At 68.3% G+C, this 19,939-nt stretch overlaps 1 protein-coding gene across 5 annotated transcripts in view; it reads right to left on the minus strand.

Moving 5' to 3' along the window:
* The window catches only part of ARAP1 (ArfGAP with RhoGAP domain, ankyrin repeat and PH domain 1), a 42,883-nt gene that overhangs the window by 13,831 nt on the left and 9,113 nt on the right, over positions 1-19,939 (minus strand). For 4 of the 5 annotated variants that reach the window (XM_064505269.1, XM_064505266.1, XM_064505267.1 and 1 more), the window contains exons 2-13: positions 18,196-19,026; positions 7,911-8,041; positions 7,373-7,443; positions 6,972-7,075; positions 5,334-5,450; positions 4,471-4,540; positions 3,978-4,098; positions 3,549-3,754; positions 3,238-3,344; positions 2,955-3,154; positions 2,787-2,872; positions 645-827 (exon numbers count right to left, since the gene is read on the minus strand). In XM_064505269.1, coding sequence (XP_064361339.1) covers positions 645-827; positions 2,787-2,872; positions 2,955-3,154; positions 3,238-3,344; positions 3,549-3,754; positions 3,978-4,098; positions 4,471-4,540; positions 5,334-5,450; positions 6,972-7,075; positions 7,373-7,443; positions 7,911-8,041; positions 18,196-18,935 — 2,136 coding nt within the window. In that variant the 5' untranslated portion in view covers positions 18,936-19,026. The remainder of the gene's footprint in view (positions 1-644; positions 828-2,786; positions 2,873-2,954; positions 3,155-3,237; positions 3,345-3,548; positions 3,755-3,977; positions 4,099-4,470; positions 4,541-5,333; positions 5,451-6,971; positions 7,076-7,372; positions 7,444-7,910; positions 8,042-18,195; positions 19,027-19,939) is intronic. The other variant, XM_064505268.1, reaches the window with a different exon arrangement.

Below are 19,939 nucleotides of genomic sequence, written 5' to 3' on the forward strand. Positions count from 1 at the left end.
GCTGGCTCAGCGCTGAATCCCTCCCTTAAGGAGCCGGGATGAAGTCATCGGGCGGCGGGGCGGGCTCGCCGGAGCAGCAAAACAAACAAGCCCACATGCGAGTCCCCGCGGCCCCGGCGGCTCTCGGGCAACCTGCACCGGGCTCTGCCCGCACCCGGCCCCGCAGCCGCTGCACCCTCGGCTGCGGCTGGGGAGGGGGCGGCTGTGCAGGGCAGCACGGCCCGGGGGACGGAGGTTTGCAAAAGTGCCCCGAGCCGCTGTCACCAGGGCGTCCCGCCTCCGCCGGGGCATGTTTTCCGCCCCGGAAAAGGCTCCGAGCAGCCTCCTCCTGCCCGGTTCCCGGCTATAGCAGGTCCCTGGCTGGCATCTGCCCAGCCTGAATCCCTCCAGCCCTGGTGGCAGCCGCCACCGCTCTCCCAAGCCCCGCGTTGCCTCCGCCACCAGCCCAGGCCAGACGCCAGGGTGATGGGAGCTGGGTGCCACCAACCCCTGCTCCCATCCCCATCCTCGGGGGGAGCAGCCACCCCCGGATCCGCAGCGCCGGGGCAGCAGGACGCCGCGTCCGACCCGCGGGAGATGCTACGACCCCGTCCCGCCCGGCTGCGAGGGAGGCTGGACGTCCCCGGGCCCCCGAGGCCACCGACCCTGTCGAGCTCCTCCTGGTTGCCGAAGAGCGGGTGGTAGCGGCGGTACTTGCCCTCCCGGTACTTGGCGACCAGGAAGCGACGCCTCTCCTCGCTGCCGCTCGCCGCCGTGATGGCCTCGCTGGGCGGCACGTTGGCGGCCCAGAACTGGTTGGCCACGGCGTTGCCGATGCGGTGGAAGAGCTGCGGGGACAAGGAGGCGCCGGCTGGGTGCCGGGGGTCTCTGCAAGGCGGGGAGGGATGCGCGCGGCGCCGGCTGCCCTTGCGCACGGCGTTAACGCAGCAGAACCGGCGCGGGGAGCGGGGTGCACGGCACCGGGCACCGTGCGCGGGCAGCGGGCGGAGGAGACGCGGGGGCCGAGCGCCCCAGGCCCGCAGCCGTTGTCCGGCGGAGCTGCCAAGCCTCTCCACCCCCTTTCCTGCCCCGGGAAACAACATCTGGAAAGCAGCAGCGCGGCTCCAGCTGTGGGTGGTGGGGAGGGGAGGCTCCCCGGCTTGCGGGATGGATGCAAGGAGCCGGCTGCACCCGCGGGGGTTAAACGCGGCTTCCAGGAACGGGGAGGAGACGGGGCGCAGCCGCCAGCAGCTGCAAGCGCTTCGGGGCCCCGGGGAGCGGGCGAAGCCGGAGGCGGGGGCCGCGCGGGTGGGACGGCGAGGCAGGAATGCGGCCGCCGGCCGGGCGCGAGCGGGGCCGCCGGGAGCGATGCAACGCGGATGTTTCCCTCCCGGAAACCTTCCCCCCGCCCCGCCGCGGCCCCTGCAAGACCCCCGGGCTGCTGAGACCCGGCAACTCAGCGCATGCCAGGCGCGCTGCTCACGCTGGCTACCAAAGAGCGAGCGCGGCGTACCGGGGCCGCAGCGCGGGCAGCTGCGGGGCCGGGAGGGAGACGAGGTGCGGAGCCAGCCCGGGAGGGCCGCCAAGCGACCCCGGGAGCAGCGGGCTCAGCCTGCAGCTGGCTCCGCTGCCGGGAAAGAGCTGCGCGGCGGCCGGGCTGGGAACAAAGCGGCGGCCGCCCCCGGCCCGCGCCCCGCGCCCTGGCTGCACCGCTGCATTCCTCTGCGGCCGCGCCAGCCCTGCAAGGGTGCTGCGCCCCACAGCCATGCAAGTCCTGCAAGGGTGCTGCACCCCACGGCCATGCAAACCCTGCAAGGGTGCTGCGCCCCACGGCCATGCAAGTCCTGCAAGGGTGCTGCGCCCCACGGCCATGCAAGTCCTGCAATGGTGCTGCACCCCACGGCCATGCAAACCCTGCAAGGGTGCTGCGCCCCACGGCCACGCAAACCCTGCAAGGGTGCTGCACCCCACGGCCATGCAAACCCTGCAATGGTGCTGCGCCCCACGGCCGCGCGAGCCCTGCAATGGTGTTGTGCCCCACGGCCATGCAAGTCCTGCAATGGTGCTGCGCCCCACGGCCATGCAAACCCTGCAAGGGTGCTGCGCCCCACGGCCGCGCGAGCCCTGCAATGGTGTTGTGCCCCACGGCTGCCTGAGCCCTGCAACGATGCTGTGCCCCACAGCCACACGAGCCTTGCACTGGCACTGTGCCCCATGGCCGTGCAAGTCCTGCAACGGTGCTGCGCCCCAGCCTGGTGCCCCATGGCCACGTGAGCCCTGCAAGGGTGCTGTGCCCCACGGCCATGCAAGCCCTGCAACAGCGCTACGTCCCACAGCCATGCAAGCCCTGCAATGGTGCTGCGCCCCACGGCTGCACGAGCCCTGCAACGGTGCTGCGCCCCACGGCCATGCAAGCCCTGAAACAGCGCTACGCCCCACAGCCACATAAGCCCTGCAATGGTGCTGCGCCCCACAGCTGCACGAGCCCTGCAACGGTGCTGCGCCCCACGGCCATGCAAGCCCTGAAACAGCGCTACGCCCCACGGCCACATAAGCCCTGCAGCGGTGCTGTGCCCCATGGCTGCACGAGCCCTGCAACGGTGCTGCGCCCCACAGCCACGCGAACCCTGCAATAGCACCGCATCCCAGCCTAGCGCCCCACGGCCACGCAAGCCTTGCAATGGTGCTGTGCCCCAGCCTGGCGCCCCACGGCCACACGAGGTCCCGGTGACCAGCCGGAGGGGGGCCGCGGTGGGGCAGCAAAGGGGGAGCCCCCGAGCAGCTTTGGGCGGGATCTGCTCCCGTACCTCGATGAGCTGCTCCGTCCACACCTTCCTGTCCATCTTCAGGCTGCGGACCTTGGAGATGCTGGGGCCCAGGCCCCGGTGCTCGCCTGCCGGGGAGACGCAGCGCGAGCGTGAGCTCGGGGCTCCTCTCCCGGCGCCCGCCCGCGCCGCCCCACATCGCCCCATTACCTGCACATCTCTTGCAGATGACGACGCAGAGGTTGATGGAGGCCCAGTCGGGCTTGGGCGACCCGCAGTCGGCGCAGCGGCGGTTGGGCTCCGCCGCCCAGATCTTCTCCGCCACCTCCGAGTTGGAGAGGGCCGCGGCGATGGACTGCTGCATGGCCTCCACCCACTCCTCCTTCTCCTGGTCGGAGTCGGCGGAGAAGCTGGCCGGCGGGAGAGCGGGGTGAGGACGCGGCTGAGGACACGCGGGCCGGGCACGGCTCCCGCCAGCCCCGCTCCGCCTCACCTGAAGATGCGGTAAGGCGTCGTGAGGTCGAAGCCCCTGCGGTCCACCTCCTTGACGTTCCCCACGTTCATCTCGATGTAGGTGATCCCGATGCCCAGCCGGTAGTCCTGGGGGGCAAGAGCGGGCGCAGAGATGCGGGAGAGCATCCGGGCATGCAGGTTGGCCCCGACCCACAGCCACCAGCATCTCCCAGTTAACCAGAGCCGGAGAAAGCACATCTGCACCATGAGGTGCAGCACGGGGACCCCACGGTGATGCCGCGGCCCCTGGCTCTTGCCACCCGCCAGCGGCTGGGCGCCGCGGTCACCCACCTCTGAGTTCTTGTAGAGGAAAACTTTGTCCCCTGCCACCGCCACGAACAGCTTGTTCTTAAAGCCCCGCAGCTCCAGGAAGCCGCTCTTGTCCACCAAGTCCATGGTGCCGTTGGCCGTCTGGACCATGGACATCCTCTCCTGGGCCTTGCTCCTCCGCTCCTCCGTGATCTGCTGCAGGGTCCGGATCCACTCGTTGCGATCCGCTGCGGGGCCGGAGCGGGGACACGGGTCAGGGACAGCTCTGGGGGCTACCGAGAGGATGGAGAGCAGCCCCACGGCAGCCTGGCAGTGGCTGCAGACAGGTCTGAGGGCACCTTTCAAGACCAGCCTTTGCCTTTCAGCCGGCGAAAGCAGCGTGCTCAGCCCGTGGGGCAGGACAAGCACCTCCTACAACCCTCCAGAAGAAGACCCTCAGTGGGGGCTCACCGTCGCTCTCGGCCCGAAACACGAAGTTGCGGTTGTTGGTGATGACCTCGAACTTCTGGTCCCCAACGCTGGCTACGCGGGAGATGGAGGACACGGGGATGAACCGCTTGGAGTAGGCATCCTTGGGCAGGACACGGGGGAGGAAACACGCTGGTCACCACCGCGGCCTCGGTGAGAGCCGAGATGGGCATCGCCCAGGGCTCACCACGCTGAGAGCATCGGGGGTCCGGGAGGCTCAGCGACATCCCACCTCCCAGCCCAGCACCGGCGTCACCCCAGTGCCCGGCCCTCATCCCTTCTGCTGGCTCCTCCGGCAGGCGGACCTGGCCCGTCTGCCCAGGACAGAGCCCTTTGCACCTCCACGTCTCGCGGCCGGGACAGCGGGAGGGAAACGGGCCCGGCTGAGCGCTCAGCCGGCAGCACCGGCGCGGGATGTCCGAGAAGCTCCTCTGACCCCTTTCCAGCTCCACGCAAATCCTCCCTCCCCATTCACCTTCTCACTGTCGAAATAGCGGAGGTAGTCGGCGTCCAGCTTCACCCAGCGCTTCTGGTAGATGTAGGACCTGGGAGGGACGGGGCGGTTGTGAGCTGGGGCTGCCCGCTAAAAGCACCCTTGCGTGGTGACGATCCCGATTTGCAATTACTGCTCAAGACCCGCAGGCCACCGGGGTTTAATCCGCGGATGCACGTTGCGCCCGCCCCGGTTCACCCCTCAGCATCCCGGCCTGGTGTCAGCCGTCCTGCTGCCCCGCCTGGCAAGTCCTGCCCTGCAAACGTCGGCCCCCATGACCGGCCTCCAAAAAGCCTCCGATATTCCCGCAATTCCCAGAAACCCCCCAGCGCGGCGCAAGCCCCAAGCGCCCCGTCTCAAAGCGCCCAGCTGGAAGAGCTGTTGCTTCACGGCTGCTTCGCTTCCGAAAGGATTTCGCCATCGTCTTATGTGACTCCGGCGTCCGGTTTTTCACGTAACACCCAGCTTGCCCCCAAGTGCCCCCGGGCCCGCCGAGACGCCCGTGCACGCCGGCAGCACCCGGCCGGGCGACGCCGGGGGATGCAAGTCCCGGCTGCGCGGCCCCACCAGAAATGCATCGGAAACCAGGACAAATGGATGCCCACGGGCGTCCCGTGCAGCGGCCGGGGTGGCTGCGCCTTTCGCCCGAAGCCAGCCCAAGCGTCCCGCTTCTCCCCGGCCAGCCGCTTTTTGGGATTCCCACTATTTCTAGGCTTCCCCTGAGCAAACGCAGCCCTCTTCCAAGCGAGCCCCACCGCAGCGGGGTCGCAAGCGAGCGGCGCGTGCCGACGGCACCAGCCCCCCTCCCTCGGCTGGCGGCGAGGGGTCCCGGCCGCGACGCTCACCCCTGCGGCGGGGTCTTGTCCAGCCACCCGGCTTTGATGACGGGCGAGAGCTGCGCGGCGGCCGGGCCCTCCGCGGCGTCCCCGTGCGCGCCGGCGTCGCTGCGGCCACTGCGTTGGCTGGGGACAAGGAGCCGGCGGTCAGGGATGGCACTGGGCAGCCCGGTGGGACGTGCCGGGAGGTGTTTGCAGCCCTGTCCACCCCCCCGCCTGCCCCCCTGCCCCTCTCCGCGGGGGCCAAGCCTTCCGAGAAACCCGAAAGAAATAGGAGAGGGAATAATGATTAGCCGCTATCGGTTAATTATTGCTAATGCAGCCCCTTTCCCCGCCTGCTGCAACCTCGCGGGTCGCTAACGGCAGCCTTGGGGCCAGGGATTTCAAAAGCGTGGCCAGGCCCGGGGGGGCGGGGGGGGGGGTCCGGCTCCACTGGGGCACGTGAGCAGCCGCAGCTGCAACCCACTTCCCGAGCTGCGAGCCGAGGGTTTTTAATGCACACGCTGTAGGTTTGGGGGTTGCACAGGCGCAGGTCAGCTTGTGCCTTCGTGCGGTGTCGTTGTCGTCGGAGCGAGGCGCAGCAGCCCGGCCTGCTGCCGTCCCCCGGGGCGGCTCGGCCCCCACCCACGGCGACGGGCTGCAGCGGCCGCGGCGTGTCTGGGGACACCCACATCCCCCCCGTGCACACACCCCTGCACACGCACACCCTCGTGCACACGCACACCCTCCTGCACACGTGTTCCTGCCCACGTGCACACACACGCATCCCCGCCTGTGCACGCACACCTGCACACGCACACCCTTGTGCACACGTGTTCCTGCCCACATGCACACGCATCCTCGCCTGTGCACACTCACTTGCACACGCACACCCTCGTGCACACGTGTTCCTGCCCACATGCACACGCATCCTCACCTGTGCACACTCACTTGCACACACACACACCCTCGTGCACACGTGTTCCTGCCACATGCACACACATCCCCACGTGTGCACACACACACTTGCACACGCACACCCTCGTGCACACGTGTTCCTGCCCACATGCAGGCACACGCATCCCCGCGTGTGCACACGCACACCTGCACACGCACCCCCCGTGCACACCTGTTCCTGCCCACATGTAGACACATTTCTGCCTGTGCACACACACCTGCACACGCACAACCTCATGCACACATGTTCCTGCCCACGTGCACACGCATCCTCGCCTGTGCACACTCACTTGCACACGCACACCCTCGTGCACACGTGTTCCTGCCCACATGCACACACATCCCCACGTGTGCACACACACACACCTGCACACGCACCCCGTCGTGCACACGTGTTCCTGCCCACATGTAGACACATTTCTGCCTGTGCACGCACACCTGCACATGCACAACCTCATGCACACGTGTTCCTGCCCACATGCACACGCATCCTTGCCTGTGCACACTCACTTGCACACGCACACCCTCGTGCACACGTGTTCCTGCCACATGCACACGCATTCCCACGTGTGCACACACACACACCTGCACACGCACACCCTCGTGCACACGTGTTCCTGCCCACATGCAGGCACACGCATCCCCGCGTGTGCACACGCACACCTGCACACGCACCCCCCGTGCACACGCGGGGGTAGGAGCAGCGCTCACCTGGCAGGCGGTGCATCGTAGTAGTCCTCGATGAGCTCGTCCTCGCTGAAGAGGCTGTTGGCGCGCAGGGAGCGCGGCCGCCCCGTCCCGCTCTCGGCCTCCTCCTGCGGGCACGGAGAGGGCCGAGTGCCGCGGCAGCCCCCGCCGCTCCCCGGGGCACCCAGGCGAGGCGGAGCCTGGGACAGTGCCATCGAGGCGGCCGGGCTGTCCGCGACCCCTCGCCGCGCTGCCCACCCTGTGTACGGGGTTTTGCAGAGACGGCAGCGTCTCCCGGCGCGGCGCGCGGCTCTCCCTCCTCCTCCTCCCCAGCCCTACGGAGCCACAAAACCCCCCTGCATCAGAGCTGGCCATCGGTCCCCCCCCCCCAGCCCGGTCACCCCGGGGCACGGCACCCCACCGACCTTGCCGGCCATCCCTCCGGCCGGGCCGGCTAGTTCCTCCTCCCAGGCGGAGTCGTCGTAGTCGGAGTCATCTGCAAAAAAACGCGCCGAGATGCTGGGGCCGGCGACGGGTGCCCGGGGACCGGCCGGCCCCGCGGGAGAGCGCCGGGAGACTCTGCCCTGGGCAAACAGCTTCTCCCCGGGTGCAGGAAAGGTGGGATTTATCGAGGATTTGGGAAAACCCTGCGGAAGGGCAGAGTCCGCTCCGCCGCAGCCCTCCCGGGCGCCTCGGGGCAGCTCCGGCGGGTGCTGCCGGGCAGGGATCTCCTGCGGGCTTTTCCCGTGCTTCACGCTTCAGAGCACTTAGCATTTTATTTGTTTTTCCCCCTCCTTTGCTTATTTGCCAAGGGAGCAGCGAGCGGCTCCGCTCCTCCCGACACAGGAGCAACGGTGCAGCCCACGATGCCCCTGCCCGGAGAGCCGCGGACGGACGGACGGACGGACGGACGCGGTGCCCCGCAGCCGGGGCTGGACCACCCCGGCCCTCGCAGGTACTCACCGAACTCGGGCACGAAGGGCCGGGCGGGCTTGGCGGGCAGCTCCGGCGGCGGCTCGGTGCGGGCGAGCGGGGCCGGGCAGGAGCCGGCCGTTCCGTCGGGGCCGGGCAGCTCGTCCTCAGCGGGAAGGCTGCTGCGGAGAGACACGGGATGCAGCGGCCGCCGCCGATGGGCCACGTGCACCAAAACCGTCCGCGGCGTCCCAGCCCGGCCCGGCCCCAGGAGCCTGCCGCGGCGGCGGCTTCACCTCGCAGAGGCTGCGCCGGCACTTTTCCAGCCTCAAAATACGCCCTGGCGTCCACATCGATGTCCCTCGCTGCTACTGAAGCTCCCGCCTCTTATCTGTCCCCCCAGGGACACCCGCAGCCGTCCGCAGCCTTGAAGGCTGCATCGCGCGTGGGGGATTTTCTCCTCTAGTCTAAACAACGTCGGATGCCCCGTCTGTCCCGCTTCCTCGGCTCGCAGCGCCGCGGGGTATCGGCCCCGTCCCCCGTCCCGGGCCGTCCCCGAGCCGCCAGCGCTCTCTGCCACCAGCGCGGCTGCTTCCCGCTCCCTTCCTGCCTCCCCAACAACCGGCGGCGGATAAATAGGAGCCTCCGGAGAGAGAGTGTTTTTAAGAGCAGGAAGCCGGAGGAAGTTTCTTTAGGTGTAGAAACAAAAGGTCTCCGGTGGAGCGGCCAGGGAGGAGGCAGCCGGCCCGGCCACGGGAAAGGCGAGCTCGGCAGCGGAGGGAGCACCCGGCCCCCCCGGAGTCCCAAAGGACGCTCCTGTCCCCGGGGAGACACGGCTGCTCCCAAAGCCGCCTCGACGGCTGGGGCGCAACCGGGGAAAATCATCTCCCGCGGGAAAAATTCCCGCCCCGGCGGTGCGAGCACAGTCTGCCCCAACTGCGAGCTTTGGCCGGGGACCATGTCTATGGGGGGCCACCAAGGCTGATGTCCCCCTCCCCGGAGACACCGAAATGGGGGGCCGGTGCAGCGTGCGGCCCACGTCAGGGCCTGCACGCCGGCTGCACCGAGCCCCACCGCCGCGGGCTGTGCACGAGAGCCGTCCCCGAGCTCGGCTGCCGCGGGAAACCTCCTCCCCGGCTGCTCCTGCGGCGCAGGGGGAGGAAAGGAGCAAGCGCTGGCTCCGCTCCGGGTTGCGGTGACCTCATTTCTGAGCAGGCATTTCCATGGGAACGAGCCACAAGCATCCATACATTACCGGGAGCTGGCAGCCAGGGCAGGGGCGCGCGGGCTGGCTCCCAGCAGCAGGCTCGGCTGCGTCCGGGGGCATCCCCGTGTCCCACCGCCTTCCCGTGGGAGCACCACCCGGGAGGGACTCCCTCCTCCGGACCCATCCCGTTGCACCCGGGGCCCGAGCGTCCTCTCCAGCAGCGTCCGAACCACGCAGTTGCTGCCGGCCTGTGCAACGTTTGCAATTGGAGAAGTCCCTTCACCACCCTGAGCCGCGCTAGCGGATGCCTTATCTCGCCCCCCTGCTCCCTATCAGCTGCCAAATCTGCCCCGGCACCGGCTCCGCTTCCTCTGCCCACCCCGAGCAGCCGCCCCGGCGGCTGCCGCACGCCGAGCCCGGATCCGCCCTCCCCTCCGGCTGCCTGGGGGCTGCTCGGGGCTCCGAGCCCCGCCGAGGCCGGCGTGCCGTGGGGCTGCAGCGGGGCCTTCCCCTGCCCCACGGCCCAGCAGCTCCTGTGCGGCTCGAGGGGAGGGATGCGCAGGGCGTGACGAGCAGCAGCGCGGAGGAAACCACAGCCCGGTGCTCGCCCTCCGCAGACTCGGGTCTGCCTCGGGGCCGAGCTCCTTTCTCAAGACACCGTGTCTCTCGGGGCGGTCTTTCCCCCGGCCAGGACGGTGCAGGGAACAGTCACAGAATAGTTGGGGTAGGCAGGGACCTCTGGAGATCACCTCCTCCAACCCCCTGCTCAAGCAGGGTCACCTACAGCACCTCGCCCAGGACCACGTCCAGACTGAACATCTGGCTTCTGAGCATCTCCAAGGATGGAGACTCCACCACCTCCCTGGGAAACCTGGTCCAGTGCTCCGTCACCCTCACTGGAAAGAAGTTTTCCTCATGTTCAGGTGGACCTGCCTGTGTTTCAGTTTGTGCCTGTTGCCTCTCGGCCTGTTGCTGGGCACCACTGAGAAGAGTCTGGCCCCATCCTCTTGACACCCTCCCTTCAGAGATGAGATCCCCCCTGAGCCTTCTCTTCTCCAGGCTGAACAGCCCCAGCTCTCCCAGCCTTTCCTCATAGCAGAGATGCTCCAGTCCCTCCATCACCTTAGCAGCCCTCCACTGGACTCTCTCCAGTAGCTCCCTGTCTCTCTTGTACTGGGGAGCCCAGCACTGGACCCAGCACTCCAGGTGTGGCCTCACCAGCGCTGAGCACAGGGGCAGGATCACCTCCCTCGACCTGCTGGCAACGCTCTGCCTAATGCACCCAGGACACCACTGGCCTTCTTGGCCACACGGGTACCTTGCTGGCTCGTGGTCACCTTGGTGTCCCCCAGCACCCCCAGGTCCTTCTCCGCAGAGCTGCTCTCCAGCAGGTCACCCCCAGCCTGTCCTGGTGCCTGGGGTTGTTCCTCCCCGGGGCAGGACCCTGCACTTGCCTTTGCTGAACTTCACGAGGTTCCTCTCTGCCCATCTCTCCAGCCTGTCCAGGTCCCTCCGAACGGCAGCACAGCCCTCCGGGGCATCACCACTCCTCCCAGTTTGGTGTCACCTGTGAACTTGCTGAGGGTGCATCTGCCCCAGCATCCAGGCCATGGATGAACAAGCTGAGTAGCTTTGGCCCCAGTATGGACCCCTGGGGAACACCAGTAGCTCCAGGCCTGCAACTAGACTTTGTGCCACTGATCACAACCCCCCGAGCTCTGCCATTCAGGCAATTTTCTGTCCAGCTCCATCTGCTCATCTAGCCCATGCTTTATCAGCTTGCCTATGAGGATGGCGTAGGAAACAGTGCCAAAAGCCTTCCTGAAGTCAAGGTGGAGCAGAACGCAGCGCCGACGGGGAGCCAGCCCGCGCCGCACGCCCGCCAGCAGCCAGGAGCCCACGGCCAGCAGAAGAGCTGGGACAGACCGGCTGTGTCCGTGCCATGCCCAAACCTCCCACGGGGCCTTGAGAGGTGACGGAGACGGTGAGCGGCGTGCAGGGGGGGTCTGCGGCTCCAGCTCCACCGTCCTCCCTTCCCGGCTTCCAGCCCGAGCTTGCTCCTGCCTGGTGCAGCCCTCGCCGCCGTCGCCGCGGGGCCCCACGTGTCCTGCCAACATGATCAGGGCTGGAGGCCACGAAAGCAAAGGCGCAATAGCAGTGATGACACCCCTCCGCTGCGGGCCTCGAAACAGGGAAGCTGGCAGCAATTCCCCTTTCCCCAGAGGGAAAGCAGAGGCGAGGGGGCACATGGCAGCAGCGCAGGGCAGGACGCGGGGCCCCGGGCTGTGTCCCTTCGACCGGCGAGACAGGCTGGGCAACCACGGGGCACGAGGAAGGAGCCAGGCTGACTTCCCTGCAGAGCAACGTCCTCTGGCCGCAGGAGAAGGGAAGCAGAGACGAATGGCCCCGAGCCAGGGAGCTGCTTGCTCGTGGGACGGGTGTGGGGACCCCTCACCCGTACGGCAGTGCAGGACCCCAGGCACGATGCCGGACCCCTTCGCCCGGCTACGGTCCAGCGGGAAGAGCCAGTTGGGCATGTCTGCAGCGTGCGGCGGAGCACACGTGAAGTGCATTCGTCCCAGGGCAGTAAAGGACGGGTGAGCAGCGGCACGTGCTGCAGGGACCAAGGGTCCGTCAAGTCAACAACAGCGCATAAAGACCATGCTGTAGGTATCTCCTATAGCAGACAAACATATACACCGTACTGTGCATATCCGAAATGGGAACCGAGCATCAGCACATACACGCCGTGCTGTACGTACCCACTACGGGAACCGAGCATCAGCGCGTTCAGGCCGCGCTGTACGTGTGCACTCTAGGAACCGAGCAGCAGCACGTACAGCCTGGGCTGTACATATGCGCTGTAGGAACCAAGCAGCAGCACATACAGACCCCGCAGTACGTACACACTCTAGGAACTGTGCATCGGCACATATAGACCCTGCTGTCCATATCCGCTACAGGAACCGAGCTTCAGCACCTACAGACCAGGCTGTACATATCCAACATAGGAACCAAGCAGCAGCACATACAGATCGGACTGTACATATGCACTCTGGGAACTGAAGATCAGCACGTATAGACCCCGCTGTCCATACCCACCTCAGGAACTGAGCAGCAGCACATACGTGCCCTACTGTATATATCCACTATTACAACCAAGCGTCAGTGCATATCTTCAGTAATATATGGCCACTGAACTTATCCATATAGATAGATGCTACACTAAGCACACGTGAGTGCTTGCACCCCGCAGCCGCTCCGTAGCTGGTCCCGGCCCTCTGCTTCCAGGAACCCGGAGGCAGCGGGGGAGAGCAGCGGGCCGGGACGCTCCCGTTTGCCACGGTGGCGGTGGGACCGTGGCCTCTGCCAGGGCGGTCGCGGCGGAGCTGCCCACCGCCCCGGCTGCGAAGGAGAGGTGCAACGGCGGCCGTCCCGTCCCGTCCCGTCCCGTCCCGTCCCGTCCCGTCCCCCCTCACCCTTCCCGGGCGAATCGCCACGCGTCACCCGTCCCAGGAGCAGGCTCGGCGCCAGACACGTCCCCGTCCCTCCTCTAACAGGCGCTGGACACGTCACACCAGCGACTCGGTGTCCCCAGTGTCCCCAGCGCCCGGCGAAATGGGGCGATCGCCCTCTCCTCCCCTCCAACCCCCTCCCAGAGCCCCCCGGACCCGGGGGGAGCTCAGCGCCGCGGGGGAGGTTTTGCCACGTCCAGCAGCCGCAGGAGGAAGGAAGCGTTGGTGCAAAGCGCAGAGCGGAGGAACCGCCGCGCCGGGTCGTGCCAGGGCGCTCGGAGGGCTGCCGGACGTGGCACCCACAGCGGCCACCGCGCACGGCTCCTTCCCACGCGCCGGGGGGGCAGAGCCGGCCCGGTCCGGCCCTGCAAACCCCTCGTTTCAGTTTGCAGCTGGCGGCCGGCGCACGCGATGCCGGAGCAGCGGGGGTCCCCCGGCCCCGGGGACCTGGCTTAGATCCAGCAGCCTGGCAGGGCCCCAAAGCGCAGGCAGCAGCAGGAAACGCAGGGATTGAGCGAAAGCAGGAGGAAATTCCCGCGGGAGGAGGGCGGCGGGCGCTTTTTCCCACGCGAAAAACATCCCGCTTCTCGCTCTCCCCGTCCTCGGCCGGTCTTTTCCCAGGCGCTGCGTGCGGAGCGGTCCGTGCCTACCTGGGCGGCAGCGGGATGCTCCAGCCGCGGCACAGCGCAGGGCCCCGAGGAGCGGGACGATGCGCCGGGGCGAGCGGGGCTGCCGACCCCGGCCGGGCCGGAGCTCCGCCGCGGCCGCCTCGGCTCCGAGCACTTCCTGCTCGCTCTCGGCACAACACTTCCTGCAAGCTCCGACCCCCGGAGCAGAAACGCCGCCGGGGCAGAGCTCGCGGAGGTCCTCGGCTTCCTCCCCTCCGTCCCGCCGGCCGGGCCGCGGGGGAGGACGTTTCCGTGGAGCTGGGCACCAGGGGATGGAGGTTTGCTCCGCAGAGCAGCCGCCCCGGGCTGAATTGAAGGGGCCGTCGGAGCGTTGAGCGCCGCTCGGAAATGCGGAAACGGAGCAAGTCGGGCTGGAGGACAGGCTGCAGCGCTGCCCCGGAGGGAGATCCACGGGGAGAGCCGCCAAAACCAGCCCCGGGGCTCGCGGGGAGCAGGGCGCCCTCGGACCCTGCCGCAGGCAGCTCTGCAGCCGCAGGTGTCTCCAGGGACCTCCAAGCATGTCACAGAGTCACCGAATGGCTGGGGTAGGCAGGGACCTCCGGAGATCACCTCCTCCAACCCCCTGCTCAAGCAGGGTCACCTACAGCACCTCGCCCAGGACCACGTCCAGACTGAACATCTGGCTTCTGAGCATCTCCAAGGATGGAGACTCCACCACCTCCCTGGGAAACCTGGTCCAGTGCTCCGTCACCCTCACTGGAAAGAAGTCTTTCCTCATGTTCAGATGGACCTGCCTGTGTTTCAGCTTGTGCCTGTTGCCTCTTGTCCTGTTGCTGGGCACCACTGGGAAGAGTCTGGCCCCATCCTCTCTGCACCCTCCCTTCAGATACTTAAACACATTGATAAGATCCCCCCTCAGCCTTCTCTTCTCCAGGCTGAACAGTCCCAGCTCTCGCAGCCTTTCCTCATAGCAGAGATGCTCCAGTCCCTCCATCACCTTAGCAGCCCTCCACTGGACTCTCTCCAGTAGCTCCCTGTCTCTCTTGTACTGGGGAGCCCAGCACTGGACCCAGCACTCCAGGTGTGGCCTCACCAGGGCTGAGCACAGGGGCAGGATCACCTCCCTCGACCTGCTGGCAACGCTCTGCCTAATGCGCCCAGGACACCACTGGCCTTCTTGGCCACACGGGCACCTTGCTGGCTCGTGGTCACCTTGGTGTCCCCCAGCACCCCCAGGTCCTTCTCCGCAGAGCTGCTCTCCAGCAGGTCACCCCCATCGGGGGTGGGGGCTCGCCCACCCCACAGGGCACCAGCAAGGCCTCCCGTGCCCGAGCCTCATCCCGGCCGTGCATCCCGCCCTGCTCTGTCCCGCTCCCACCCCAGGCTGTGCATCAGCCTGAGGAGGAGGAGGACGAAGCAGAGCTTGTCGCAGGACAGCCTCACCCAGGCAAGGGCAGGGGCTGGAGCCCGGGAAAGCAGATCCCCTGCTCAGCCCAGGACACAGATGGGCCTTGCACGAGCAGCCGAGGAGGCCTCCCTGCTGGCTGGGGGGGACACGTTTGCTGTCCTGCACCGGGGTGGGTGGCCCTGGGCTCATGGTGCCAGGCGCACAGAGGCCCTCGCTCTCCCTGCTTCCCTGCATGGATTTTGGGATGCACCATCTCCGGCGCATCCAAGCACCCACCTCGCAGCTCAGCCCCCTCGGTATGGCGGGGGGTTCCTCGGCTGGGGAGGAAGCATCGGCCGGGGGGAACCTCTCAGCCCGGGCAGGGAGGGCTGCAGCGCTCCTCTAACCAGAGCTCAGCCTGCTCCCATGCGACGGGGACGCACAGTCGGCTGGCCCCAGCGCGGCCCCCCCCCCTCCCGCCCCCACCGCCTGTGCGGTCGCTGCCGGTTCCTCCCCACGAGCCGGCTGTGCTGCAAGCGGAGGAGAGTGTTACCACCGGCTGCCGCAGCCTCCGCGGTCCCGCAGGGCTCTGCCACCTCCTCGCCGGGTCCCCGGGGCACCCAGCCCACCCCCTGCGGGTCCGGGACCCCCTTTGCTCTCCAGGATTTGGATTTAATAATAATATAATAGCTTCAATCACTGCAATAAAATCTGATCACTCTAGCGATGGAAAGGTGTGAGGACCCCACGCTGAACAAGCCCGGCTTTGCGGCACCGCGTGCTCAGCCCCACATCCCTCCTGGCTCATCCCGCCTGGAAGCGTCCAGCCCGGCTCAGCGGTCCCAGCCACGGAGTAACACCAGCGTGCGACGTGGTCGGGCCCCAGACACCCCTGGCAAAGGGGTCTGCCAGCACAGGTGACACCGCAAAGCAAGACAGCCAGCACCCAAGAGGTGCCCGAGCGTACGAGAGAGAAGAGCCGGGGCCGCGGGCACATCGCGGGGCTGTGTCAGGCTTTGGCAGCCACCCCGCGCTCTGCACACATGTGCTATTGCCCTGAGGGGACAGCCCTGAGCTCCAGAAGGGGATTTTGGCCAAAACTGGTATTTCTCAGGCCCCCCCGCCCCCGGCCTGGCCCAGGCTGGGGCATTCGGGCACTAGAGGGCACCGCTGTCCTGAATAAAGCGCAGTCTGTCCGCAGAAAGGGCGTTTTGTCCTCTGCGTCATCCCCCTGCCCCAGCGGCCTGAGCACGCCCGGCCAGATGTGGCAGGCGCCCGGCCAGATGTGCAGGGGGATGTAGGCATGCCTGGCCAGATGTGCCGGGGCTGGGGGAGGTGTTTGCACCCCCCCCGACAGATCTGCCAGAGGGCTGTGGACACTGCTGCCCAGATGTGCTGAGGAGGATGCACATCGCTGGCCAGATGTGTTTGCACTGGCAGGGGTGCTGTTGGCTTTCAGGGCACCCCCAGCCAGATGTGCTGGGGAACCTGGGGTGTGCGCAGGGACGCTAAGCCAGATGTGCTGGGGAGTTCGGGCCTCCCACCCAGATGTGAGGGGGAGCTATGTGGGTGCTTGGCCACCCCACGCTGGCTGTGCGTGGGGTGCCAGATGTGCCAGAGGCCTGCGGGCATTCCCCGCCAGGTGTGCGGGGCGACGGAGGGAGGTGTGGGCATCTGCAGCCAGATGTGTATGGGCAGGGAGCAGCGGTAACCCTGGCCAGATGTGCCTGGGTCCTGCTGCCCTCCCTAGCCAGATGTGCTGGGAGGTTTTGGGGGGCGTGAGCACCCCCAGCCCAAGGTGCAGGGGCCTCAGGGAGGTGTGGGCACCCTCAGCCCGCGGTACCACGGGGCTGGTTACCTTCCAGCAGAGACCTCCGTCCCTGACAGTCCAGCTTGCAGCCCCCTCCGAGCGCTCCTCGCCCGCTGGCCTAATGCCACCTCCCCGGGCAGCCCAAGCGGCGCCAGGGCAGGAATGCAACATCAGCAGCCGCTTCTGGAAAACCCGGAACATGAGGAACGCTCAGATCCAGAGGGCGAAGTCCAGGGCAGAGCAGGGAAGCGCCCGCGGGAGCGCTGGTCTCCCAGGGCAAAGCCCGTGCTGGCTGGGGCGCAGGATGTGACCCGCGGTGAAAGCGGGGGCCAGGCCTCGACGGGCAGCACCGCGGGACACGGGAAACCGGCAGCGGCTCCAGGACCTGGCAGCCCTGCTCCTCTGCCGCAGCCCTGGAGCCGGCCGTGCCGACCGCCCAGCCGGCTGCTCTCCGCGCCGGCACCACCGCGGTGCCTGATCTGCGCCCACGGCACGGGCCAGCTCCGATCCTCCCCTGCCTACAGCCCAGATTACATCCCACCCGGGGGCTCAGCCCCCCCCAACCAGATCGGTGCTGAGCCATCACGGGATGAACATGGATAAACGCCGGCTCCGCACGCCATGGCTGCGTGCACCAGCCCAGGGGTGCGACCGTCGTGCTACCGGGTGGCCACGGGGACCCCGGTGCATGGGGAACCCCACCGGCACGGCCCCACGGCTGGGGCTCACACGGGACAACCGCAGCACCCCGTTCCTGGCCATGGGAACCCCACCGGCACGGCCCCACGGCCAGGGCTCACACGGGACAACCGCAGCACCCCGTTCCTGGCCATGGGAACCCCACCGGCACGGCCCCACGGCCGGGGCTCACACGGGACAACCGCAGCACCCCGTTCCTGGCCATGGGAACCCCACCAGCACGGCCCCACGGCCGGGGCTCACACGGGACAACCGCAGCACCCCGTTCCTGGCCATGGGGAACCCCACCGGCACGGCCCCACGGCCGGGGCTCACACGGGACAACCGCAGCACCCCGTTCCTGGCCATGGGAACCCCACCGGCACGGCCCCACGGCCAGGGCTCACACGGGACAACCGCAGCACCCCGTTCCTGGCCATGGGAACCCCACCAGCACGGCCCCACGGCCGGGGCTCACACGGGACAACCGCAGCACCCCGTTCCTGGCCATGGGAACCCCACCGGCACGGCCCCACGGCCGGGGCTCACACGGGACAACCGCAGCACCCCGTTCCTGGCCATGGGAACCCCACCGGCACGGCCCCACGGCCGGGGCTCACACGGGACAACCGCAGCACCCCGTTCCTGGCCATGGGGAACCCCACCGGCACGGCCCCACGGCCGGGGCTCACACGGGACAACCGCAGCACCCCGTTCCTGGCCATGGGAACCCCACCGGCACGGCCCCACGGCCGGGGCTCACCACGGGACAACCGCAGCACCCCGTTCCTGGCCATGGGAACCCCACCGGCACGGCCCCACGGCCAGGGCTCACACGGGACAACCGCAGCACCCCGTTCCTGGCCATGGGACCCCCACCGGCACGGCCCCACGGCCGGGGCTCACACGGGACAACCGCAGCACCCCGTTCCTGGCCATGGGAACCCCACCGGCACGGCCCCACGGCCAGGGCTCACACGGGACAACCGCAGCACCCCGTTCCTGGCCATGGGGAACCCCACCGGCACGGCCCCACGGCCAGGGCTCACACGGGACAACCGCAGCACCCCGCTCCGGCACGGAGCCGGCTCTCCCGCGCGCCCCGCTCACCTGCTGACCCCCTTCTGGGACACGGCTCGCGGCGGCAGCACCGGCGGGCGGCTCGGCAGCGGCGGGGCCTTCAGGGACGTGCATTTGGCCTCCAGCTGGTGCCGCTTGGCCGGCAAGGGCGGCACGGGGGGCTTCGCCCTGCTTTCGGCCGGCCCCGGCCCCGGCCCCGGCACGGGCTTGTCGGCGCCGGGTGCCGCAGGCGGCAGCTCCAGGGCGGGCGTGCGGGGAGGGGGCGGCTCGGGGCGGCTGGGGGGCATCGGCGGGGGGTCAGGGCTGCCCATAGTCACCGGTGGGGAGAATTTGACGGGGGGGCGGCAGCCCACCCTGGGCGGGATGGGCGGGGGCAGCTGGACGAAGCTCGTGGCATCCTCCGGCTCCGGCAGCAGAGACCGTCCGGTGGCCGGGGCGGCTGCGTCGCCCGTGGCCTCCTGCTCCCCCGGCACCGCCGCGGTGCCCGCGCCCAGCCGGAAAATGTGGCGTTTCATGGGCATGGGCTTCCTCACGGGGGGCTCGGGCGCCTCGGCGGGCAGGGAGACCTCCGCGAAGGCTTTCTGGAGGCCCAAGAGGATGCGCTTGCGGTGGCCCGGCAGCACCACGCCGATGCGGGTGAGGACGTCGTCCGTCACGGCCCGGCAGTCGGCCACGGTCCACAGCTCGTTCCGCTCGAAGCTGTCCACGTACTGGTCCAGGTGGAGGGCCGCCAGCCACGCGGCCACCGGCAGGGACGCCCCTTCCTCCATGGCGGGGCGGTGCGGGGGCCCCGGAGCTGAGACCTGCCCCACCTCAGCGCATCTCCCCTCCACCCGGCGAGGCTCGGCGCGGCATCAGGACCTGGGGGCGAGGAAACAGCGGTTAACGGGCTGCGGCAGCCGCAGGGCTCTCGAGGCGGCCCCGGTCCAGCCGCGCGCAGCTCCCAGCTGGTTGCAATCCCCGTCCTTGCTCGGGACGCTCGCATCCCGCAGCAGCAAACAAGCGGTCGACGTGGGGCACAGCCCCCCAGCTGAAAACCTCTCGGTCTGCTGCCTCCGAGCCGCGGCACAACCAGGGACAGACCGGCCGCCCCGAGACCTGCCCGCTCAGCGTGGGAATGGCAGGTTGATACAGAGCAGGTGAGATCCATACACAGCTCCAGAGCTTCCGGAGAACCCCTTGAAGACCCCAGAGCTTTCCACCGCTGGAAGACGGCGATGGCCGTGGCGCTCACAGCCTCCAGCACAAGGCAAGGGTTCGCCCTGTCCCGGAGCAAGGCAGGACACGGGAACACGAAGGGCCAGCTCGGATGCTGGAGGGTGCATCCCACCTGGCAATCCCGGACAAATCCTTTCCCTGCAAACGTGATGCCTGGAGGTGCCTCTCTCCCCTCTGCTGGTGCAGGGAGCTGAAGGCCGCCAGCTGCCAGGCTGTCCCCGGTCCCGCACGCGTAGATCCCAAGCTGGGAAACACATTTTATCTCAAAGCCCAGAGAGAGCAGATAAAAGCGAGCGCTGATTCACAGCGTGCGTGGTCACCTGTTTGGTTTAAACCTCCTGATTTCAGGGGTGAGCTCACAGCCTGAGCAGTGAGGCTAGTTCCTGGTTTTTGAGCACATATACGGGCTTTGCTGCCAGCTGCTTGTGGCCCTGGGCGGTGGCAGGATGCCACCCACACGCCGTCCTCAGAGCCCTCCAGCCGCCCCGCCGGGCTGCGTCAAACCCGGCGTGCGAGCCGCCACGCCGCAAACCTCGTCCCCGTGCTGCGGGGCGGG

This window comes from Dromaius novaehollandiae, chromosome 1 (genome assembly GCF_036370855.1).
Source record: "Dromaius novaehollandiae isolate bDroNov1 chromosome 1, bDroNov1.hap1, whole genome shotgun sequence".
NCBI classification, from domain to species: Eukaryota; Metazoa; Chordata; class Aves; order Casuariiformes; family Dromaiidae; genus Dromaius; species Dromaius novaehollandiae.